Source organism: Delphinus delphis, chromosome 8 (assembly GCF_949987515.2).
Source record: "Delphinus delphis chromosome 8, mDelDel1.2, whole genome shotgun sequence".
In the NCBI taxonomy this organism is placed as follows: domain Eukaryota; kingdom Metazoa; phylum Chordata; class Mammalia; order Artiodactyla; family Delphinidae; genus Delphinus; species Delphinus delphis.
The window spans coordinates 105,600,595-105,622,122 of NC_082690.1; the positions used below are offsets into that span (position 1 = coordinate 105,600,595).

The 21,528-nt window shown below is 58.1% G+C and overlaps 1 protein-coding gene across 3 annotated transcripts in view; it reads left to right on the plus strand.

Annotated features, from left to right (window-relative positions):
• LRP5 (LDL receptor related protein 5) overlaps positions 1-21,528 on the plus strand; it is a 109,654-nt gene that overhangs the window by 40,735 nt on the left and 47,391 nt on the right. For all 3 annotated transcript variants that reach the window (XM_060019438.1, XM_060019441.1, XM_060019440.1), the window contains exons 5-7: positions 118-249; positions 16,630-17,026; positions 18,926-19,097. In XM_060019438.1, the coding sequence (XP_059875421.1) occupies positions 118-249; positions 16,630-17,026; positions 18,926-19,097 (701 nt within the window). The remainder of the gene's footprint in view (positions 1-117; positions 250-16,629; positions 17,027-18,925; positions 19,098-21,528) is intronic.

Genomic DNA, 21,528 nt, shown 5'->3' on the forward strand with positions numbered 1-21,528 from the left:
TTGTGGTAGGAGATCGGGAAGAGGGGGCAGGGCGGGGAGGATGCCCACACTGGGAGTGGTGGGCGTGGGTGTCTAGGGCCCATCCGGAACCTCCTCCCGCCTGCCCTGTCTCCCCAGACCACACGCAATGTGAGGAGAACAACGGCGGCTGCTCCCACCTGTGCCTGCTGTCCCCGAGGGAGCCCTTCTACGCGTGCGCCTGCCCCACTGGTGTGCAGCTTCAGGACGACGGCCAGACGTGCAAGGCAGGTGAGCCAGGGAGCGGCTGGCGGGAGGGGCGGCCACCAACCTGGGTGCCCCACGATCTGCTTTCCTTGGGGAGGGGTTCACGCGGCCCGGGCTCTGAGCGCTGACAGCCGAGCAGCCGGGATTCAGGTCAGATCTGGGCTCTGCTGCCTGATGGGCGAACGACCTTGGAACTCAGGTTCCCATCTGTAAGACGAGGTCGTGCCAGATGGGCAGAGACCCCCAAGTAACAAGCGCACTGCCGGCACGCGCAATCGCACCCTAAAAGCTGGCTGTCTTTGGCTATTAAATCAAAACTGTGTTTATTGTAACAAGAGCAATGGTGTTAGAGAGTGTGCGAAAGGAGGTTCCCAGCAGACACATCCTCCTCTCCTCCCGCCCCTTCCAAGTGCTCCCACCGCTGTAGTACCTCGGGCCCTCCTGGGAGCTCATGTCTTTGCTTTTCTGCTTTTTCATGAGCGTTGATATGGAATTTATAATTCATTTTTTAAAAAAATATTTATTTTTGGCTTTGTTGGGTCTTAGTTGCGGCACGTGGGATCTTTGTTGTGGCATGTGGGATCTTTCGTTGTGGCGCGCGGGCTTCACTTTAGTTGAGGCCTGCGGGCTCCAGGGCACATGGGCTCTGTAGTTGCAACGCGTGGGCTTAGTTGCCCTGCGGCATGTGGGATCTTAGTTCCCCGACCAGCGATCGAACCTGCGTCCCCTGCATTGGAAGGTGGATTCTTAACCACTGGACCACCAGGGAAGTCCCTGTAATTCATTTTTATCCTTGCATCCCATTCGCATGGACTCTGTGCTGTAATAACCCTACCCCCTACCCCCATACCCCGGCATGCCGTGGAAACCTAGGTTGTGAACACATCCTGAATGGGAGCTTTCTTTGGTTGCACCAAGTTCAGTTGATCGCCTGCCCCCCACGCAGGTGATTCTCTTTGCTGTAGGTATTCTTCCACCTCTTGATTCTCCCCTTTGGTTTTCGGGCACTTGCTGCTTCAAAGACTCGTGCTGTTTTTAAAGAAGTGTCGCCCTTCTCCATCGCACTGCCTGGGGGCCTTTACTGCCAGGTGTGGGGCTCGGGATGTGCTCTCCCAGAAATGAGACGCATCCAGGATACAGCCTGTCCCTGGGGACATCCAGGGCCCAGCCCAGCCCAGCAGGGGGGCTGGCTACCTGAGATGGACGGCCAGAGAAGGTCCTTCCCAGGAGGCACCATTTAAGTTGAGGCTTAGAGGATTAGGAGGGAGAAGGAACAGTGAGAAGGAAGAGCCTGTGGGCTGCTCTGAGGCAGGAAGCAGTTGGTATCAGGACTGACCTCACAGGTGTCTGATCTGTGCAGTCACACGGGGCCTCGAGTTCCGAAGGGCCCCGTGCTTGGTTTCGCGCTCTGTTGTTGACTTGAAATGCTTAATAATTTTTGCACAAGGGGCTCTGCATTTTCATTTTGCAGTGGTTCTTGCATGTTACGGGGCCAGTTCTGCTTTGTGTCTTGGAGAAACTAAGGGAAATCTGGAGATAGTCTAAACATTTCCATGTATCTAGCTCTGCTGTTTTGTCCACGTGCGTCTCTACATTTCACTTGACATTATTGCAGGAGCATTTGCAATGACAAGAGGTATGTATGCTTCAAAAACCTGCGTTTTAGTGCCTGAAGCGGGCACAACTTTGAACCATGTTTCCCTTGTCGGACATTTCTGTTCTGTTTGTGTTTTTGCAATTTCCGAGTCCTGCTGCCGTGAGAGTGCTGGCTTGGGGCTTGGCCCTGGAGCTAGAAGGATCTGGATCTGGCGTCTGTTGCTGCCATCGATGGGTGCTGTCTGCCCGCACCCTGTGTTGGATCGATTGGTGATGTGTTCTCTGGGAGAGGGAGGGGGATGCAGGCATGGCTGCCATCTCTGCCCACTCCAGGTGTCTGGAGCCAGGCTGCATGTGGACATTTGGGGAAGGAATAGGGATGGACACAACCCCCCAGAAAGGTGGGTCATGCAGTAGTGCCTGCCCCGACGGGGGACCTTGTGCAGCCGCTTCTGTTAAGGGGCCCAGGAGTGGGGTGTGGGCAAAAATGAGGTGTGAATTCTCATAGAAGCCCAGAGTCATGGTCCAGTGAAGTTGCACAGCTGGAGAAGCCTGGAGTTCCAGAAGCGACTTGCCCAGGCTACCCTGGGGTACAGAGAGCTACTGGTCATCTGGCATGGATGGTGCCTGGTGCCTCCCTTCCTTATCTGTGAGATGAGGGTGGGTGCCACGGACCACCCCCTGCCAGGGAAGCTGTGGAGGACCCAGTGCATTAACAGGAGTTGCAAGTGCCTACAAGGTGCCCTGTGAGTAGTGGGTACACAGTATACGGCAGCCATGCCCCCCATTCACACCACTGGCAGCTCATCAGGCCCAAGGGGCTAGGTTTACCTCTGTTGTCCAGGGGTCCTGCCACTCCTGGGGGAGGCCCCATTTCTTTTCCAACCAGAAGAGGCCGAGGCTGTAGGCTCCTTTCGGGTTCCCAGCATCCCAGTAGCTGGAGCCTCTGAGCTCTGGGGACCACTGCCCAGGGTTGAGCCCTTTGAGAGCATTTTGTTCCCTCTGCAGGCATTAACTGCGGGGCGAGGAGGCCTGGGGTGGAGGGCTTCCTGGAGGAGGGGCTGGAAGCTCTGCAGTGGGTGCTGATACCGACACCTACGGCGGGCGGGGGGGTGGGGGTGGGTAGAAACTGGGGGATTAGCAGCAAAGCCTGTCCTTCCTGTCGGAAGCTGGTTCCCAGCCTCCTTCAGGAGGACGGCCAGCCCGCAGATTCCCCGGGATTCAGCTCTGCGGCCACCTTTCCTGGTCTTACCAGAACTGTTTTTGCGCCCCCCGAGCCGTGAAGGACACTTTTACAAATAACCCAGTTGGAGAATGCCAAGTGCGCGGAAGAAAAACGTTTTTGTTGTCATTCCGAGGGGCTCCTGCTTGGGTGGGGGTCTGCACAGAGGCAGGCGCGGGCTGTCTTTACACTGAGCCTGCGTCCTCCTGCTTTTGCTCCAGCTGCCCTGTCTAGGGTGTTAGGTCAGAAGGAGGGAGGAGCTCACAGAGGGACAGAAGCCATGGGACAGAGCCTTGCTTTGCATGAGAATGTGACTGCTGGGGTCCTGGTTTTTATAAGACTGGTTCCCACCCCACTTGCTTCCCAGTAATGCACTGGTTGGTTCCGGGGGTCAATGGCGGCTCCTGTACCTTCTGCCCTGGACCTGTTTGAAGTTAAAGGGGTCCGGGGCAGCTGGGGTGGGAAAGGGTAAACGATTTTCTAAATGGTTTCGTTGAAGTCGAGAAGAAACCCACAAGCTTCTCAGAGCATTTCAAGGGTTTGCCCCCAAGATGGCTTTCTGGAAATTCGAGGTGGTTCTCAAACACCTCTCCATATTCTTCAGCCAGGCATGAGTGAGAAAGGGGTCCTGTCCCCGAGGGCCTTTCTGTCTGTTTGGACGACAGAGCGAGTCAGAGACGGTTCTGTGAGCGAGGACCTAATGGGGCCTCGGGCCTCAGATGTCACAAAAAGTGACGGCTCCGTGGCAAACTGGGGGCTTTAGGACACGGGTCTCTCACCCTCCGGTTTCTATTCCTTGCCACAAAATATCATGTTAAAGGACAATGTTTGATTAAAAGGCCCAATCCTATCACCTGAGCGCGGTAGCCGCTTTCCTTTCCTCAGGCGGCCTTCTGAGCTGCCAGGCTTCTTCGGCGATGCAGTTCTGCATCCTGGTGGACATAAATTACACGTGGAATGTGGGTTTTGAGTGCTGACGACGTGCAGGGTATCAGATGCGAACGCTGCCTGGAGACAGTGGCTGGTAACACGAGGGTAATGGGAAGAAAATGAGACACTAAATCCTACTGAATGTCACCAGCAGAGCTCTGAGGACCTGGTGCAGACACCTCGCCGGCCGGAAGAGAGCGGTGCCCATGGAGGGCCGCCAGGGTCTTCTGAGGCCCGGTGTGTCCGGTGGGAGGATGGAATTCCGGGGCTGGCCGAGGAGGCCCTGGGATCACTTGGGGATCTCTTCTTGGCTTTGGAATTGGTGAGGTCCAGTGTGCTGGGGGGGTGGTGGTGAAGAGCCCAGGCCACACAGTGGGGGCTCAGGAACTGGCCCTGGGCTAGAGGAAAGGCCTTCGGGAAAGACAGAAATGGACAAAGCCCGCGCAGGTGTGACTTCCATCCAGAAGGGGCTGTGTCAGAGGCAACAGATATAACATGGCTTTGGTCTGCGGTTGAGAGCCTGCCAAAGATTTTTGGGGTGAAAAGGAAATTCCGTCTCAGGCAAACCCAGAATTGAAGAGTGATTTTCAATCACGTGATGGCTTTCTATGTCCAGTCTTCCTTTTACGATACCTTAACTCACGTCCAGGCTGTGTGATCTTGGGAAATTGACTCAGCCTCTCTGTGCTTCTGTCTCCTCAGATGTAAAAAGGGATGATCGTAGTACCCGATTCATGGGGTTGTTGAGAGGAAGGCCTGGATGCCCCACAAATATGAACTGTGCTTGAATTTGAACTTGAACTAGGAGCCAGGCAGGCAAGATGGCAGGAGAGCAGTTCTTCCCTGGACATTTGGAACCAGAAGTGGACGTGGAGGCCAGCTGGTGCCGAGAGGAGCTGGGAGGGGGCGTGGGGTTTGGGGAGCCCTCCTCACACAGCCGGTGAGGGCACCGGGCACGTGGCTCTCCTTTCTGTGGGATGCAGGCCGGCGTCGGGCTGGAGGGTTTCTGGGTTGGGGGGGGGCAGGGACCTGGCTGTGTTGGAATTGCTCGGCCCCTTATGTCACATCCAGGTTCCCCGGCCCCAGCAAATCAGTCTCCACGACAAGGGATAGGGCATGGGAGGTGGAGAGCTGCCTCTGCACTGGACACGAGCCCCAGGCAGCCGCTGGGCAGCGGGTCGGGCCACCCGCACAGCCGGAAACACCTCAGGATTTGAAGCCAGGGCGTGACTTGTGGATTCTTGGGGCTCTCATCCCAGGCGTCTGACCTTTTATGCTTCGTGGAGCTGAAGGTGAAGAAGTTTTTGTGACATGTGTGAATCCCATCTTTTCCTGATTTTGAGCAAATGAGAGCCAGCCCTGTGTAGGGGTCATTGCCTTCCCCAAGGAAGGAACTGAGATGGGGTGATGCTTGGACCCCAGAGAATGGGGGCCTGCGACATCCCAGGGACATGTAGGGGTCCCCCGAGAAGCAGAGGATGCAGTGGGGGCAGAATCGCTCGCTGCTGGATGCCGGCAGAGCGGGGAGTCCGTCAGCCCTCCGAGCTGCAGTTTCCTCGCCTGTGACCTGGGGAGATCAGAGGACCTCCCCCTGCTCCGGGTGCAGGGGTGGGGGGGGCGGAACACTCAGGATGGGAGACTCGGGACTCCCTGCCTTTGGCCTGAGGGGCGTCTCATGTCCCACGGCCCTGCGGGTTGGGTAACACCCACTGGCTCTGGGGTGCCGTGTCTCAGGTCCCCAGGGAGGGTCCTGTAGGTTCTGAGACTGGGAAGGATGTCACAGCAAGTGGCCCCTCCTCAGCTCTGGCTCTGCTGGGGGCTGGGTGAGACCTGGGGGGCCGAGTGACTCTTGTCCCCTAGGCGCGAGCGGGCCAGGAGCCCATCCTGGGCCAGGCCGTGCGCCCGCACGCCCTCCAGCCTGAAGCACGGGCCTCCCCGCACCCTCCCTCGCAGCTGCACAGACGGAGGTGCCCAGCTGGCTTTGGTTTTCCCCATGTTTTTCCAATTATGTGGAATGGGCTAAAAACGGCAGCAGCGGGGCCTTCTTTGGGAGTTGCCACCACGTCCGAGGGAGACTCCTGCTGCCCTTGGGCTGGACCTCTGTGGGACCTGCCCTGCTGTTTTGACTTTTGTCCCTGTGTGTTCCTCGTGCCCGGAGGCTTCTGGGCCGTGCGCCCCCCTCCTCCGGCCCTGAGCAACCTGGGCGAGTGACCCGTGGGCCCGTGTCCAGGGCGTGTGGCTTCACCGCCTGGGGGTGGCCAGGCTGTGCTGGGGCGTCATTCTCTCCCCCCGCCCCGGCCTTTCCAGATGAGGCTGCCGTCGGGGCAGGGCGGGAGTTGGGGGCCTGGTGATTTGCAGTCCGCCTGCCGCACCTTGCCAAGAAGGAGTTTTAACAGATGTTCTTGGGGACAGGAAACAAAAAGACGGCGGGGATGTGACCGGCAGAGGCAGCGGGAGGAACAGAGGCGTCCACTGTCGGGTCTGACGGGCAGACTGACAACTGGGCCCCTCACATCCATCCGTCTGTCCGGGAGGATTAGCCGAGGCTCAGGGCCAAGGAATAAGGGGTGCGTTTGTTCCCAGTCTGGCTGTCTTGTCACTTATCAGGGAAGTAGGTCGAAGGGAAAAGAAAAGAGGCCCTTGTGGCTGAGGCCGCCGCCGCCCGGGCTGTGATTGGCGTCGGCTCTGCAAACAGAAGGCAGCTGCCGCTCTCAGCCATGGACTGTGAATTTTTAACAGCAAGAAAATCAGATTGCACAGTCCCAGGAAATTGTGTAACAAGCCCAGCACTAACTTTTTTTTTTTGTAAGAAATTGAGGTATAACTTGCGGACAATAAAGTGCACAGATTCTAAGTGTACGTTTTGATGAGCTTTGACAGTTGTATACATCAGCCTAACCACCACCCCTCGACAGATACAGAACGTTTCCACCACCCAGAAAATTCCCTGGTGCCCTCGGCAGCTCCCCCGCCCCACGGAGGCAGCCGCTGTCCTGACTTCTATCAACGCGGATTAGTTTTGCCTGTTCCGGAGCGTCACAGAAATGGAGCCACACAGCATGTGTTCTTTTGTGTCTGAGTCTGAAGACTAACTTTTAAACCTAATAAAAGAGGAGAGGGGAGCAGGTCATATTCTTAGAAAGAGAAAAGTGTCATCGTGGGGCTGGGGCCCAAGGCAGACGGCGCCTCCTGGGTGTGTCAGCTGTACGGATGCCCGTGTCCACTGGCCGCAGAGTTAGACTGCGGTCACCCCCCTCCCCTACTAGCCCCGTCCCTCCTAGCCTGTCCGATGTGCCCCTTGCTTCTGCAGCTGAGCCCAGCTCCAACCTGGCCCTAGACTGACCCCGGAGCTGAGACGGCTCCCCTCAGCTTTGGAGACAAGTTCTGGGCTCTTAGGGTCCAGGCCCTTGTAGACCCCCCCAGCTCCCAGGCTGCCCTTCCTGGCCATGTGCCCCTTGTGCCCTCTCTGGCTTTGGTGACAGCTGCAGATTCCCTGTCTGGGTACCACTGACTGTGCCCTTGGGCCTGGGACGACTCTCCAATTCCATGTGCCCTGGGGGCGGTGACCAGAGGCCCCGGGTCTGCTGGGCTGACCCCTGGGGCTCCTTCAGGCCTCTGTTCAGACGCTGCCAGCCCCCCGAGAGGTGTGTCAGGCTCTGTTCCCACCTCCACGAGGAGGGAGGGATGCTGGCTTCCCGTGGGCCCCGCCAGGCCCGGGGAGAGAGCTGGGAAGTCGGCTAGCTGCCTTCAAGAGCTTTTGCTGTGCAAGAGCTGAGGTTCTTTGGTCGTCCTGGGACGGGGAACGACTCCGGCGACTGTGCCACTAGGGGCCTCCCCGTGTCCCTTCCCGGCCACCCCCAGGGACAGGCTTGGGTGGGAGTCGAGACATCTGAGTCTGTCCCGGATCCCGCAGCATGTGGCTGGGACCCTGATGAAATGCAGGATTTTCGTGCCTCGTCGACCTGGGAGTTATCGGACAAGATCGCATCTCTGAAAGTGCCTTATAAGCTGTCAAGTGCAGGGCGCTTGAGTTGGGTTCAACTGTGTAAACCACTGATGCTTGACCACCTTGAGCTAGAGAGGTGGCATTTTCATATGGCTCAGCCCACTCTGTGATTTTGGCCTCCACTGCTGGGCAGGGTGGGCAAGCCCAGTAATAACGTTTCTGTGCTCATTGGTGCTCCTGGGGGCTGGGGGGGGAGGGTGGCGCTGTGTGAGGGAGGGTCTGTGGCTAGCCTGCTTCATAGCCAAGGACAGGCAGAGCTCGCTCAAGGCCATGGAAGAAGGGACAGAGATGGGACCTGAACCTGGGCAGCCTGGCTCAGGGTCTGCCCCAGCCCCTGCCCTGCACCGCCTGGGCCCCGGGGGCGTCCACATGTGGTGCACCAAGGCTGTCTGTGGGACACCTCTGGTCTGCCCTCCGTGTGGACCAGCAAGGCCCCCTGTGTGGGCTCTTTAAAGAACTGAGCCACCTGCCTGAAGAGGTGGGACGCAGACTTCCTCATGCAAGTCACCAGCTGTCTGACAGCCCTCAGCCCGCACTCCTGCCTTTCGGGGGACCAGGCTGCCCACTTCTAATTTGTCCAGCCGGCCACACTTCGTTCAAACGTGTCTCTCTCTCTCCCCACCCACCATGGGTACCTGGGTGTGTGTTCAGTGCCGCTGGGAGGGGACGTGCTCTGGGGCGGTGGCCTCGAGCTCCGGGGCTCACCCGCTTTGTCATGGGACCTCCCAGCCTCGCTGGGGGACTTATTCACACCCGAGTCCTACCTGTGAGGACGCAGGCCAGCTTACTCGCTCAGGGTCGCTCAGTGAGGCAGTGGGGCTGGCCTCTGGGGGTCACAGGGCTGGCGCTAACCTGGCTGCTATCCGGCCACCCCTGGACGCAGGGCAGGGGTGACACCGTGCACACAGCCCCAGCTCCAGGCTGGGGTGCCTGTCTGGCTGGTGGTTCCCAGGGGCTGCAGCCTCCCTGAGTGCTGGCCTGGAGGCCGGGGGTGGGCCGTGCGGGGGGACAGCTGCTCGGGCCTCGGGTTTCCAGCGGAGCCGGTGCCCGGCCTGGCCACTTCCTCTGCGCCTTGTGACCCTGCGGCCGCTCGGCGCGGTTTCCTGGGCCTGGGTGCCAGCTTGTGGTCTCAGTGTTTGTCCAACCACTTACCCCCGGGGGGCAGTGGAGAAAATCAATTGCTAAAATACAAAAAGAAACCAGCTGCCTGCCGGCTGTGAAGCTGTTTATGGCCTTAGAAACTGCAGCGTGGAGGGCGGCCTGTGCTGGGCCTGGCTCTGCCCTTGTGGCAGGAGGAAGCTTCTGGGGTTGGTGCGGCCTTGGGGGGACCTTGGGGCGTGAGACTCTGTGTGTGGGGGGCTGGTCCTTCCCGCCGGGGGCCGTGACCTTGGACCTGCAGTTGGTTCAGCGGGGGGTGGAGGTGATGTCCACCCTGCCCGCTGGGTTGGAGGGCGGGGAGGTCAAGGGCCCTGCCTCTTTCATCGGCGTTAATTTGGTCAGTCTATTGCCTGGGATGCGCTGTTACTTTGCCCTTTAGTGAAAAATCCCTTTCCCCACGTTGGGGCTTGGAGGGGCTTAACCGTGAGGCCGTTTCAGGTAGGTTCCCACACTGGGCGACCGCCAGCAGTGTCCTGCTGGGCTGTCTGGGAGACTGTGGGTGCTTCTGCCCCATCCTTTCCTTCTCCTGTTGTTCTGCACCCCCAAACAGCTCAGAACCTGGAGGTCGAATAGATCGCACCCCGTCCCCCCAACCCCGGCCTGTGGCAATTTAATGGAGGGCTAGGGCGCTTCTCCCACCCCCCCACAGGTGGCCTAGTGAGAAAGACCCGGTGGGTCCCCGGAGTCCAGACCCACCTCCCCACCTAGACCGTGCGATCCTCTAAGGACGAATACGTGCACCCCTCTTTTAAAGCCTTGGTTTTTTCTTGTTACAAAGTAACATTTGTGTTCACTGTAGGAAGGAAGACATCCAGAAAAATACTGGAGAGAATAAGATAGCCACCCAGAGACAGCCGCTGTTAACGTCTTGAGGTGCGTCCTGGCCTTTCTCCACGCGCACGTTCGCAGCTCTCTGCGTGACTTGTATTGTAGGTGCAGCATCACGGCTGACTTTCCTGCTTGTCATGTCACGAGCTTTTCCTGCCTCTGCCCTTCTCCAGAGTGTGCTGTCTGGGGTGTGTGTAACGGCTGACCTGGACCCCCAGCCCCTTCATTTATGTAATGCTTTCCTTCTGTGGGATCTTGAGATCGTTTACAGGTTCTTTCCCTCGGGTGTGTGGGTTTCGCTGTTTTCACCAAGCCTCAGTGACCCTCTGTGACCAGGAATCCATGTGCATTTCTAGCTGCTGCTTTGGGCTGGCTTCTCAGAGGGGAAGTTGCCGGGTCAGAGGGTCCCTGAGCCACATTGCCATCCAGGAAACGTGTGCCCGGGACAGTCCCCTGGGAGGTTGGGGGGACGTGCTACCCCCCCCCCCAACAGAGCGTTAACCCGTCTTGCAACCGAGCTGGTAGCCACTGGCCTCCTGCTTCTACTTGCAAATTACGGAGAAGTTACCCATTCTTCGTGTTTATTGGTTGTGTTTTTTTTCTTCTGTTAATTTGTGTTTATGGTCTTTGCCTGTTTATTGTTGGGGTCTGGGTAGTTTTCTTGTTGATTTATATGCCTTTTACCTTTCTTTAAAATACTTAACAGACTTTGTTTTTTAGAGTAGTTTTCAGTTTACAGGACAGTGGAGTGGAGAGCACTGAGAGCCCCTCTGTACCTGCTCTCCCTCCTGACGCAGTTTCCCTTAGGATTAGAATTGATTTCTGATATTGTAAAAGTCACACGTATTTCCCATGCAGGGGTTGACACACCGCCACCCACGGGCCAGATTGCTCGCTGCCTGTTTTGGGGCAGCCGCGGGCTAAGTTTCGTTCTTACATTTTTACATGGTTGAAAGAACATCACGAGAAGAGTGTTTTGTGACCTGGGAAAATGAGAGGACCTTCAGATGTGAGTGTCCACGGAGGACATTTTCTTTGCACACGTTTGCTGACCCGTCATCTGTGGCAGCTTTCAAGCGGCTGCGGTGGAGCCGAGGGGTTGAGAGAAGTGGCCGTGGAGGGTCTGGAGGGTGGAGGGTCTGCCACCTGGCCCTTGACAGAAAGCACACAGAGCCCTGCTGGAGACCGGAAGGCCGGCTGGAATGGTCCAGAGATAGCACTGCGGGTGTTCACCTGGGCTTCCTGCTGGCCTCTGTTCCAGGTGGCTCTCTGTGTGTCTTGTGGCTGGGCTCCTGCTACAAGCACGAGCTTCCATTTGCACGAGGCTTCCTTGCAGACAGCGGTGGGCTCAAAGCTGCCCCGGCGTCCTGCGGGCAGAAGGTATTCAGGGAAGAGTCGTGGCCTGCGGGACCACTCAAACCCTCGGGGGGCACCCAGCCTCCGAACTCAGACCAGACCCCACGGGGAGGGGGCGGTCGATGGTCAGCCGCACTCCTGCCCACAGGGCTGCAGAGCGGCCCCTGTGCCCTCCGGCCTCCACGCTGCTGCCCATGCCAACCCTTCTGTCTGGAGTTCCTGCCCTTGAACCCATCCTTCTATGGAGACTGTCCCCTTACCCTCTGTTCCGCACCTGTTGGGAGCTGAATCGTGCGTGTGTCCCCCCCACCCCCGCCAAATACACACAGTGAAATCCCCACCCCGGAGCCTGTGGATGTGACCTAACTTGGAAGTAGCGTCTTTGCAGTTGTAACCAAGTTAAGATGAGGTCATGCTGGACTGGGATGGGCCCTAAACCCAGTGACTGGTCATCTCATAAGAGGGAGATTGAGACACAGACACACAGGGGAGGAGGTCACGTAAAGATGGAGGCAGAGATTGGAGGGATCTAGCCACAAACCAAGGAACATCAGGGATCGCTGGCAACCATCAGAAGCCGGGAGGAGCGAGGAAGGATGCTCCCCAGAGCCTTCCACGAGAGCGCGGCCCTGCCAGCACCTTGGGTTTTGACTTCTACCTCCAGGACTGTGAGAGAATCAGTCTCTGCTGATCCGAGCCACCCGGTTGGTGGGGATGTTACAGCAGCCCTTCTCTGTGTCCCCTCGTTTGCGCGATCCCGGGCCTGGCACAGGGACGGTGCCCCAGAACGGACGGTGGCTTGGTCTGAATGGATGTTGGCAGGGAGGGAGGCTGTTGAGCTGGACGTGTCCGTGGCATTGGGCCCTCTGTCCAGTCTGCTTTTCTGTTTTGAGGCGAACATACTGCCAGGAAGGCAGTGCCCTGGCCTGGCCTGTGCCCCGTGCCCTGCGCTTGGCTCCGAGGCACGGATGCCCCCGCTCTTTCCCGCCTGCGTGCAGGGGGAGGGGCAGAGGTCAGGAGCCTGCCCAGACGAGGCTCCAGGGACCTCTGCGCAGCCAGGAGGGAAGGTTTCACTTTCTCTGGCAGCTCTGTGGGGCAGGCTGTTTGTTTAAACAACCCCAGAGGAAACCATTTGGCCAAACTGTTAGTTTCTAAACAGTTTACTTCCCTGGTGTTTAAACGAACTCCTCCCCAGGCTCTGTGTCTGGTCCCAGGGAGGGGGTTGGCCTCTCTTCTTCCGGGCCCCGGCACAGCGCCCTGCGCCCACCCCAGGGGGCCCGAAGCAGGCTGCCGCTCACACCTCCCTACAAACGACCCTGGAGGTTGCCCTGATGAGCATCTGTCAAGGAAGGGGCCCAGGCCCGTGGTCCTCTCTTCACAGCTGCCCCCGCTGGCCTGGCCCTGGATGGCGTGCCCCACGCCTCTGTGCTGGGCACCGCCTGCTCAGACCTTCAGGCAGACGGGCCGGGCCGCCGCTCTTTCCTGGGGGTCCTGTTCTCTGCATTTTTCTCGGCAAAACTCAAGTAAAAACCTCAAAGGCTCTGCAGCCCAAGGGTGTCGGAGACACCTCCCCCGCCCCAGCCTTGGAGTCAATTAACACCTACAGATTTATCCCAGAGTTTAATTACCGCCTCAGCCACAGAGACTTAATCCTGAGGAATGCTGAAAATGGGGTTCCCTGATGGCGGGGTGTGCTTGAGGCTTTGTGCTGACCTGGTTACCAGGGGGCTGGCGCCAGGCACACTTCGCCCCTGGTGGCTCTGTGCCCACGGGGACAGGCTGCTGGAATCTGCTGCATGGTCACAGCCACATGGAGCCCAGAGGCTCTTGCAGCTGGAGGCCAGTCTCCCGCCACCAGTCTCGGCCGGCCCCCTTCACAGGTGCCCGTGACCCCAGCTTTCCTTCCCAGCACTGATTCGTTAATGGTCTTGCTCACTGAAGGTCTCTGCCTTGTGACCCCAGGAGCACCGTGGGGGCAATTCCCGCATCTTTTGTGTCCACCCCGAGCCCCAGCACCTGGTCCGGGACCTGGCCTAGTGTAGCTCCCCACAAAGAGACCGGGAGGGTGAGCGAGCCTGCTGGGCCAGCGCATCGATCTTGGGCTTCCTGCGTGTACCAGCTCCGGGGATTGAAGTGTTTCGTGGTACCTTGCTGCCGTGTGTCCTTGGGCGGGGAGCTTAACCTCTCTCTGCATCGGGTTCCTCCTCAGGAAAACGGGCGTGATCACACCTCAGAGATTGGTGTGAGGACTGTGCTATTTCAGGTGATTGTGTCTGGAGGATCATGGGAACAGGGACGGGTGAAACAGGCTGGAAATATGTTTGGCGACCAAGCGTCTGGTTCCATCGGGACCCAGCATTTTCTGGGGAGCTCCCTCCCCCAGCCTCCATGGTGGCAGATTAAGGCAGAGCCCTCCGTAGAGTTTGGTTTATGGTCCCCTTGATGTCAGAGCTAAATGGGGACGCAGACACCATCAGGTTGGGCTGATTCTTCACTATAAATGAAGAAACTAAGGCCCAGAGAGGGTTAGGGACCTGCTCAGCATCACACAGCAGGGGCAAGGCCAGGAGGTTTCTGCCCTGAATTCTCCCTGCTTGTCCTAGGATGTTAGCACCTGTTCTGGGCATGGCCCTGTGCTGGGGGCTGCAGAGCGCAGAGGGGCAATGTGCCAGAATCCCTGTGAGCCAGTAAGGGCGGTGCGCAAGCAGAGGGGCAGGAGGCATGTATGTGTGGTCAGTCCGTCCACTTGGAGGGGAGGGAGGAGCAGCTTCCTGGAGGAGGAGGAGGCCTGCGACCTGGCCCTCGAAAAACGGGTTTGATGTCACCAGAACATTTTGGGAATGGAGCCCAGCAGAAGACGATCGGTTGAAATGCAGAATTCCCCTCCCCTCCCTCCAGCACATACCAAACCAGAACTTGCATGGACACCTCTAACGAAATCTGAGTTTGGATCTGGGACGTTTCCGACGTAGCCGGGCACCTTGGGCACCTCCCTTTCCCCCGCATCTGCCCCAGTTTCCCCAGCGCTGGGCTCGTGAAGCCATGCTGTCCGTGCGCGCCCTCTAGCGGGAGGATCGGGTTATGAACTCTGGGCCTCAGAGCAGCACAGTCCGGATGGGGTTCCTGCCCTTAATTGAAATGCAGGGCAGGGGGCCCCAGAACCCCTGTAAAACGCTGGGTTCTGAGGGCTCCACCCCTGTGACAAAAAGCCGGTCAGTTGCTCGAGGGCTGTGGCTGGACCAGGCATGAGGAGACCAGGCAGTCGGCTGCAGAGCCCAGGCCTGGGGGCCTCGGCATAAGGAGGATGCTGGGCTGCCCCCATCCCTCACAGCTGTGTAACTTCAGGTGGGTCCTTCCCCATTCTGCGCCTTTCATCAAACCAGGCAAGTGGCCCCCGGGTGCCAGAGGTGTCTGTGAGCCTAATCTTCCTGCTTCAAGGAAGCAGGAGTCTGAAGACCAGAAAGGTCCAGAATGAGTGCGTGGACTGTGACCCAGCTCTGGGGGAGGGGCCACACCCTGACCCCAGCAGCCTCCGGAGGTGTCCGAGTCACGGCTGGCCAGCACCCCTGGGGTCCCTGAGTCCATGTGAGGCTCCAGGTAGTAGCACGTGAGGCTACTTCTGCTGGGAGTTCTGATGAGTCCAGGGAGGATCCAGGGCAGAGTCAGATGTGTTTTGTTTACGGCAAGTTATGCTCAGAGACCAAGACTGTCTTTGCCAATAATTTATCTAACACAGGTTCACTGTGGGAATTAGGATTTATAATATTAATAATAATAGTTCACAAGCCAATACCATATGGGATAATGTCTCTTAATAAGTCAATAAAGAAATAATGTACTCCAAACCAATTACATTATTGTTCCAGGCAAAGGGAAAGTGAAGGATGTCAAGTCCAAATGTAGTTGAGGTGTAGCTTTCTACGAGTTGGCTCTCCGTAGTCAGTCCGTCCAACTAAAAGCTGGGTGTTGGGCTTCCCTGGTGGCACAGTGGTTGAGAGTCCGCCTGCCATTGCAGGGACACAGGTTCATGCCGCGGTCCGGGAAGATCCCACATGCTGCGAAGCGGCTGGGCCCGTGAGCCATGGCCACTGAGCCTGCGCGTCCGGAGCCTGTGCTCCGCAACGGGAGAGGCCACAACAGTGAGAGGCCCGCGTACCACAAAAAAAAAAAAAAAAAAAAAAAAAAAAGCTGGGTGTTGGCTGCCAGCTCAGGTCCCTTGCTGCCGGGGCACGTCGCTAGCAGGTGACAGCACTGGTGACGGCGGGCCAGGTGGGCTGCTCTGAAGGTCGTCACTCCAGGGGCCCTTCCGTGGCTGTACCGCTGCCTACGAGGAGGCGCCTCACCAGGGCAGGAACAGCTGTCTTCTCTCTTCCTGAGGCTGTTGTGCGCTCTCACAGCACCACCGACCAGGAGTGGCCTGTCCATGGCAGGAGCTCAGCCAGGAGTCGCCTTGCCCAGTCCTCACAGACCCTTGGTATTTAAAGCCTCCATGTCCATTGCGTCATTGTCCTTACGGAGAAGCCCCAGTGGAGCCCGTCGCCAGCTGAGTGTATCGACAAGGACATGTCGATGACGTCACCCTGGCACAGCTTCCTCCACGTAAACAGATTCACCTTTAGATAAAAACAACTTCACTTAAGTCGTAAACAAGCAGATTGGAAATCACAACAAACCAACACACAACAGTACGCAATACTGCTGGGGGGACAAAGGGGGAGATGGGGCGCCTGCCCCCAGGGCGCTCACCCCTGTGGGTGAGACGGCCACCTGGGAGCCATGGACCTGTGATGACGTGTATGGTCATGGGACCCGAAGCTGCCTTGCCGGATGGGCGTGGGGAGGCAGGGTGGGCTTCAGGGAAGAGGTGGCATTTGAGTCCAGTTGGGGCTTTGAGGAGTATGGTGGGCGAGTGGGGCCTGGAGCCCAGGGCCCAGGCGGGACTGGTAGTTGGGGCTGGTTTGTGGCCAGGAGAGGGGCTTGCAGGGGAGAAGGGGGACTGAGTGTGAGGCAGCTCTTACACAGTGATTGAAGCCAGACGACCGTGTGGCTTTTGGCTGGCTGCTTAACCTTTCTGTGCCTCCACTGTCTCATCTGTGAGATGATGATACAAATAGCGCCAGCCTCACGGATCTCTCTGAGGATGAACTAGTGGCTGTGTAGGAAGATCTCGGCGAACATCACCTAACATTACTTGTCCTTGCCAGGAAGCCCCGGGGACCTGGCTGAGCCCCTCTCCTGCCACGCCCACTGCAGGCCCGGTCTCCTGTCCTGCCGCCGGCCTCTGACCCCACTGCTCGTGTGTCCACAGGGGCCGAGGAGGTGCTGCTACTGGCCCGGCGGACGGACCTGCGGAGGATCTCGCTGGACACGCCGGACTTCACAGACATCGTGCTGCAGGTGGACGACATCCGGCATGCCATCGCCATCGACTACGACCCGCTGGAGGGCTACGTGTACTGGACGGACGACGAGGTGCGTGCCATCCGCAGGGCGTACCTGGACGGGTCGGGGGCCCAGACGCTGGTCAACACCGAGATCAACGACCCCGACGGCATTGCAGTCGACTGGGTGGCCCGCAACCTCTATTGGACGGACACGGGCACCGACCGCATCGAGGTGACGCGCCTCAACGGCACCTCCCGCAAGATCCTGGTGTCCGAGGACCTGGACGAGCCCCGCGCCATCGTGCTGCACCCCGTGATGGGGTAAGGCTGGGGGCGGGCGTGGGAGCCAGGCTGCGGGGGGCCGGTGGTCCTGGGGCTTTCTTCCCACGTCAGGATGAAGCAGATGGCTGGGCCCTGCTCCCAGAGTCCTGGTTCAGGAGAACTGGCCTTTCTAACAAGCTCCCAGGTGATGGGCTGATCTGGGGACCAGACTTTGAGAAGCTCTGACACAGAACTTGGTTACCTTTATAGAAAACCCTGGAGACCTTGGGTAAGTCATTTCTCCCCCTGGGCTTCAATCTCCTCACCTGTAAGATGGAGCCCTCCACTGGGGTGATTTCTGGTTTAATAATGGTAACGAGTGGTGGCCACTGCAACAGTTACTGCACACGTGCCAGATCTCTGCCAGGCACGTTCCACGTAGCCAGCACATTTTTCTCCTCCTCTCGCCCCGTGGGGTAGGTACAGTTGTACAGAGGAGGAAGCTGAAGCCCAGAGAGGTTAAGTGACTTGCCCAAGGTCACACAGCTGGGAGGTGGGGATTGGACCTAACAGTCTGGTTCCAACTTTGCAATTTAGGATTCTGTGAATCTGGTCAATCAGTGTAGGAGCCTTTCTGAGACCCTCAGCTGCTCAGAGGGTAGCAGCTGAGTGCCTTCCTGGGACCTCATGACCAAGAACACGAAACTGGCAGGCCCCAAGAGGGGAGGAGTGCTGGGACCTCTTGGGGGCTGGGGCTGCAGGGGAAGCCCCCCGCCCTCAGTGAGGGATGTGGGCCCACGTCCTGGGGATGGCCTGGAGGGGCTGGGAGGGCAGCCCTGGAAGGCAGCTGGTCCCGGGAAGGTCCCTGGGGGGTGACTGAGCTGCATTGACTGTAACTGTGCCCACGAGGCACGTGCCCCATCGGAGTGCCCACAAGGCATCAGGTGCTTCTCCCATTGCCCCAGGGCTGAGGCTCAGTGTGAGGCGACCCCGCAAGGTGCCTGCTGTGTGTGGGGGGCAGGGGTTGCAGCCCCTCTGCCCAGGGAGCCTGTACTCTGGTCCCCGCCCCGGGGCTTTCAGACGTGCTCTTGCTGTGGAGCCGCCTCTGTCTATAGAAGCCCAGCGGCACAGCCCTCGGAGGCGGGTCACGGGGCTGTGGCTGGACAGGCCCAGGGCTCGAGCAGCACCGCGGAGCCTGGGGGGGAGTGGACAGACAGAGGCTGCTCTGTGTGCTGTCGAGGGGCAGGGCCGTCCCCCTGGGAGGGGGGGTGGGGGTGAGAAGCGGGCCCCCGGGGTCTGAGGGCCAGGCAGGCAGGAGCTCGTGGCCAGCTCCCGTGTCGGGATGCGGGCTCTGGGTTCGGGAGATGGGGACCTGCTCCCACTCTGCCACCGATGAACTCTGTCAAGTCACCCCCCTCTGTGGGCATTACCTGTGAAGTGGGGGTGGGGTCCCCCCTGGCCTCGAGTGTGAGGACCTCAGGAAACGGGGTCGGGTCAAGTATAAGATCACAGGGTTCAGGGGCGGGAGAGGAGAGGCCGCCAGCCCGGAAGGGCGCTGTGCTCAGGGCCCAGCTCTGGCCGCTTTCTTTGGGCTGAGCCCCCCCACCCCGGAGGGCCCCCAGCACCCCACAGGATGTCGCTTTGCTTCTCGGGGCCGCAGAGAGCGCGTTGCCTGCTTTGCTTTGCACGTGGGAGCCCTTCAGCTACTCGAAGGAGGTTCCACTCTGCCTCTTCCTCCCCCTGGGAGCTCAGCCCCTCCCTCCCCGGGGTCCCTTGACAGGGCGTCTGCTGTTTTGAGTCCTAGCGCCCCGTGTAGTTAAGCCCCTGCTGTCCCCGTGGAGCCCCTGGTCCTGCACACGGGCTCGGGCGTGGTGGGTGGGTGGGTGCTGTTCTCAGTCCTAGGGGTGCAGCCTGGATGGGACAGATGGGCAATGTCACGGACATGTACTTCTTCTCCAGCCTCATGTACTGGACAGACTGGGGGGAGAACCCCAAAATCGAGTGTGCCAACCTGGACGGGCAGGAGCGGCGCGTCCTGGTCAACACCTCCCTGGGCTGGCCCAATGGCTTGGCTCTGGACCTGCAGGAGGGGAAGCTGTACTGGGGAGATGCCAAGACGGACAAAATCGAGGTGAGTCATCCTCGTTGGTCCACGGAGCTGCTCAGCGCAAGTGGAGGCGCAGTGCTGCAGCCGTCGAGCCCTGATCTTTATGCAGAGGCTGGCCTGGCCGCCCCTGCAGCCCGTCATACGTGTCAGGTGGGCAGCAGATAGATGCCTGTGCTATGCTATTTGGCCAAATAGAATCCTTGAAGAAATAACTTACTGTGATGTGTTTCTGACATACGGAAGGTATGTAGCTGAGTTAACAGCACCATAGGGTGTATGTGGTTACGTAAGATGTTATCACCGGGGACTTCCCTGGCGGTACAGTGGTTAAGACTCCGCCCTTCCACTGCAGGGGGCGCAGGTTCAGTCCCTGGTCAGGGAACTAAGACTCTGCATGCTGCGCGGTGTAGCCAAAAAAAAAAAAAAAAAGATGTTATTAAGGGGGAAACCGGGACAGGGTACGCAGGAACCCTCTGAACTCCGTGTGCAACTTCCTGTTTCAAAATACAAAGTCATAATAAAAGAAAGAAATAACACATACCCACCACCCAGCCTAAGAAGTGAAACATAATGTAGCTGATGCCAGAGGGGACCACTCTCCTAAGTTTGACGATTCGTTCCCAAGCATTAAAAGACATTTACTATGTGGACGTCACACGGCACAGCACGCAGTCTTGTGTGATCTTACATGATTAAAGTGGTGCTCTGTACGCGTTCTTTAGCATCTTGCGTTTTGCTCAGGGGTGCGTTGTTTGCGGTGCTCTTGACCATACGGTAGTTAAATTGGTCCCTGACGTTGGTGCCTCTCCTCGGCTGGATGCCTCCCTCGCTTCCGGTAGCTTCTGGATAATCCTCGTCAGCTCTGGTCACATCACTGCTCGTTGATATCACCACCTGGGGGTAACCTTCGCTCTTCTCACGGCTCCATGGGGAGACCCCCACCAGGCAGCTTGCAGGGGGAAGGCGGGAGCGAGACTATGACCGTGCGTCTGTGTCGCGGGGTTTCAAGCCACGCTTCTGAGCAGGAACGCGAAGGGGACTCGGGGCTGGGCAGATCCCTCTCCCACGCAAACCCAAGGAGCTGCAGTTGGCACCATTTCCTGTTGGAGTTCCCTATGAACTGTCACTTTTGAAAGGATCTTGTTTGAAGACACTTGTCTCTCTAGCCTCTGAGCCTGAAGGCGAGACCCCTGTTTCCTGCGGCGTGGCCACGCCCACCGTGTCCGTAGCCACGCCCACCCCGGGAGTGGGTTGGGGATGCACGTGTCCAGCTGACACTGCCAGACGCGCTACAGGCATCGCTCGGTTTACTCCCACAGCAGTGGGTTGGTTGGGGTGGGTTTTTTTGGTAAAATAAACATAAAATTGACCATCTTAACCATTTTAAAGTGTACAACTCAGTGGCATCTAGTACATTCACAGTGGTGTCCAACCATCAGCACTCTCTAGTTCAGGAACATTTTCATCACCCAAACCCCATAACCTGTTAAGCAGTTGGCCCCCAGTCTCCGCTCTTCACCCCTCTGCCCTGGCAACCACTAATCTCCCATCTGTCACTATGGCTTTGCCTGCTCTGGACATTTCATGTGAGTGGAATCATCCGATCAGTGGTCTTTTGTGTCTGGCCTCACGCAGCAGAATGTTTGCAGGGTTCATCCATGTGGCAGCGTGTGTCAGTACTTCATTCCTTCTGCACTGTATGGAGAGACCACATTTTGTTCATCCGTTCATCTGTTGGTGGACATGGAGGTTGTTTCCACCTTTGGGGGATTGTGCATAATACTGTTATGAGCATTTGTCTACAAGTTTTTATTTGAGCATCTGTTTCTCATTCTTTGGGGCACGTACCTAGGAGTGGAATTGCTGGGGCATATGCTAGGTTTGTCTTTAACTTACCGAGGAACCGTCAGGCTGTCTGCCACAGTCTGCACCATTCTACATTCTCACTAGCAGTGTGCGAGTGCTCTGATGTCAACATATCCTCACTGACACTTGTAAAATTCTCCTATTATCACGGCCAATTCCACGGGTGTGCTGTGGTGTCTGGTGGTTTTGATTTGCATTTTCCTGAGGACGAGTGATGTTGAGCATCTTTCCATGTGCCTGTCCCACAATAGTCTTTTGAGGTATGTGGCATCGTCCCCACGTGTGGATGAGGCACTGAGGCCCAGGGGACAGTAACCTGCTCAGGGTCATGCAGCAAGTAGGTGCTTTTTGATTTTCTGCTTTCAGAGTCAATCCACAGACAGAGCCTGAAGCGTCAGGCTACTGTACGCAATATAAACGTTACCTGCCGTGGTTATGGAACAGTGGGATGGACCAAAGTTAGGAGCGGACAGGTGGGGAAGAGCTTCGGGGTAACCAACAGAGGCCCTAAAACGCTGACATCGTGGTAACAGGAGGATGGGGGTGGGGCGTGGCATAAGTGACAAAGTTATTGCCGGCAGAGTACGCG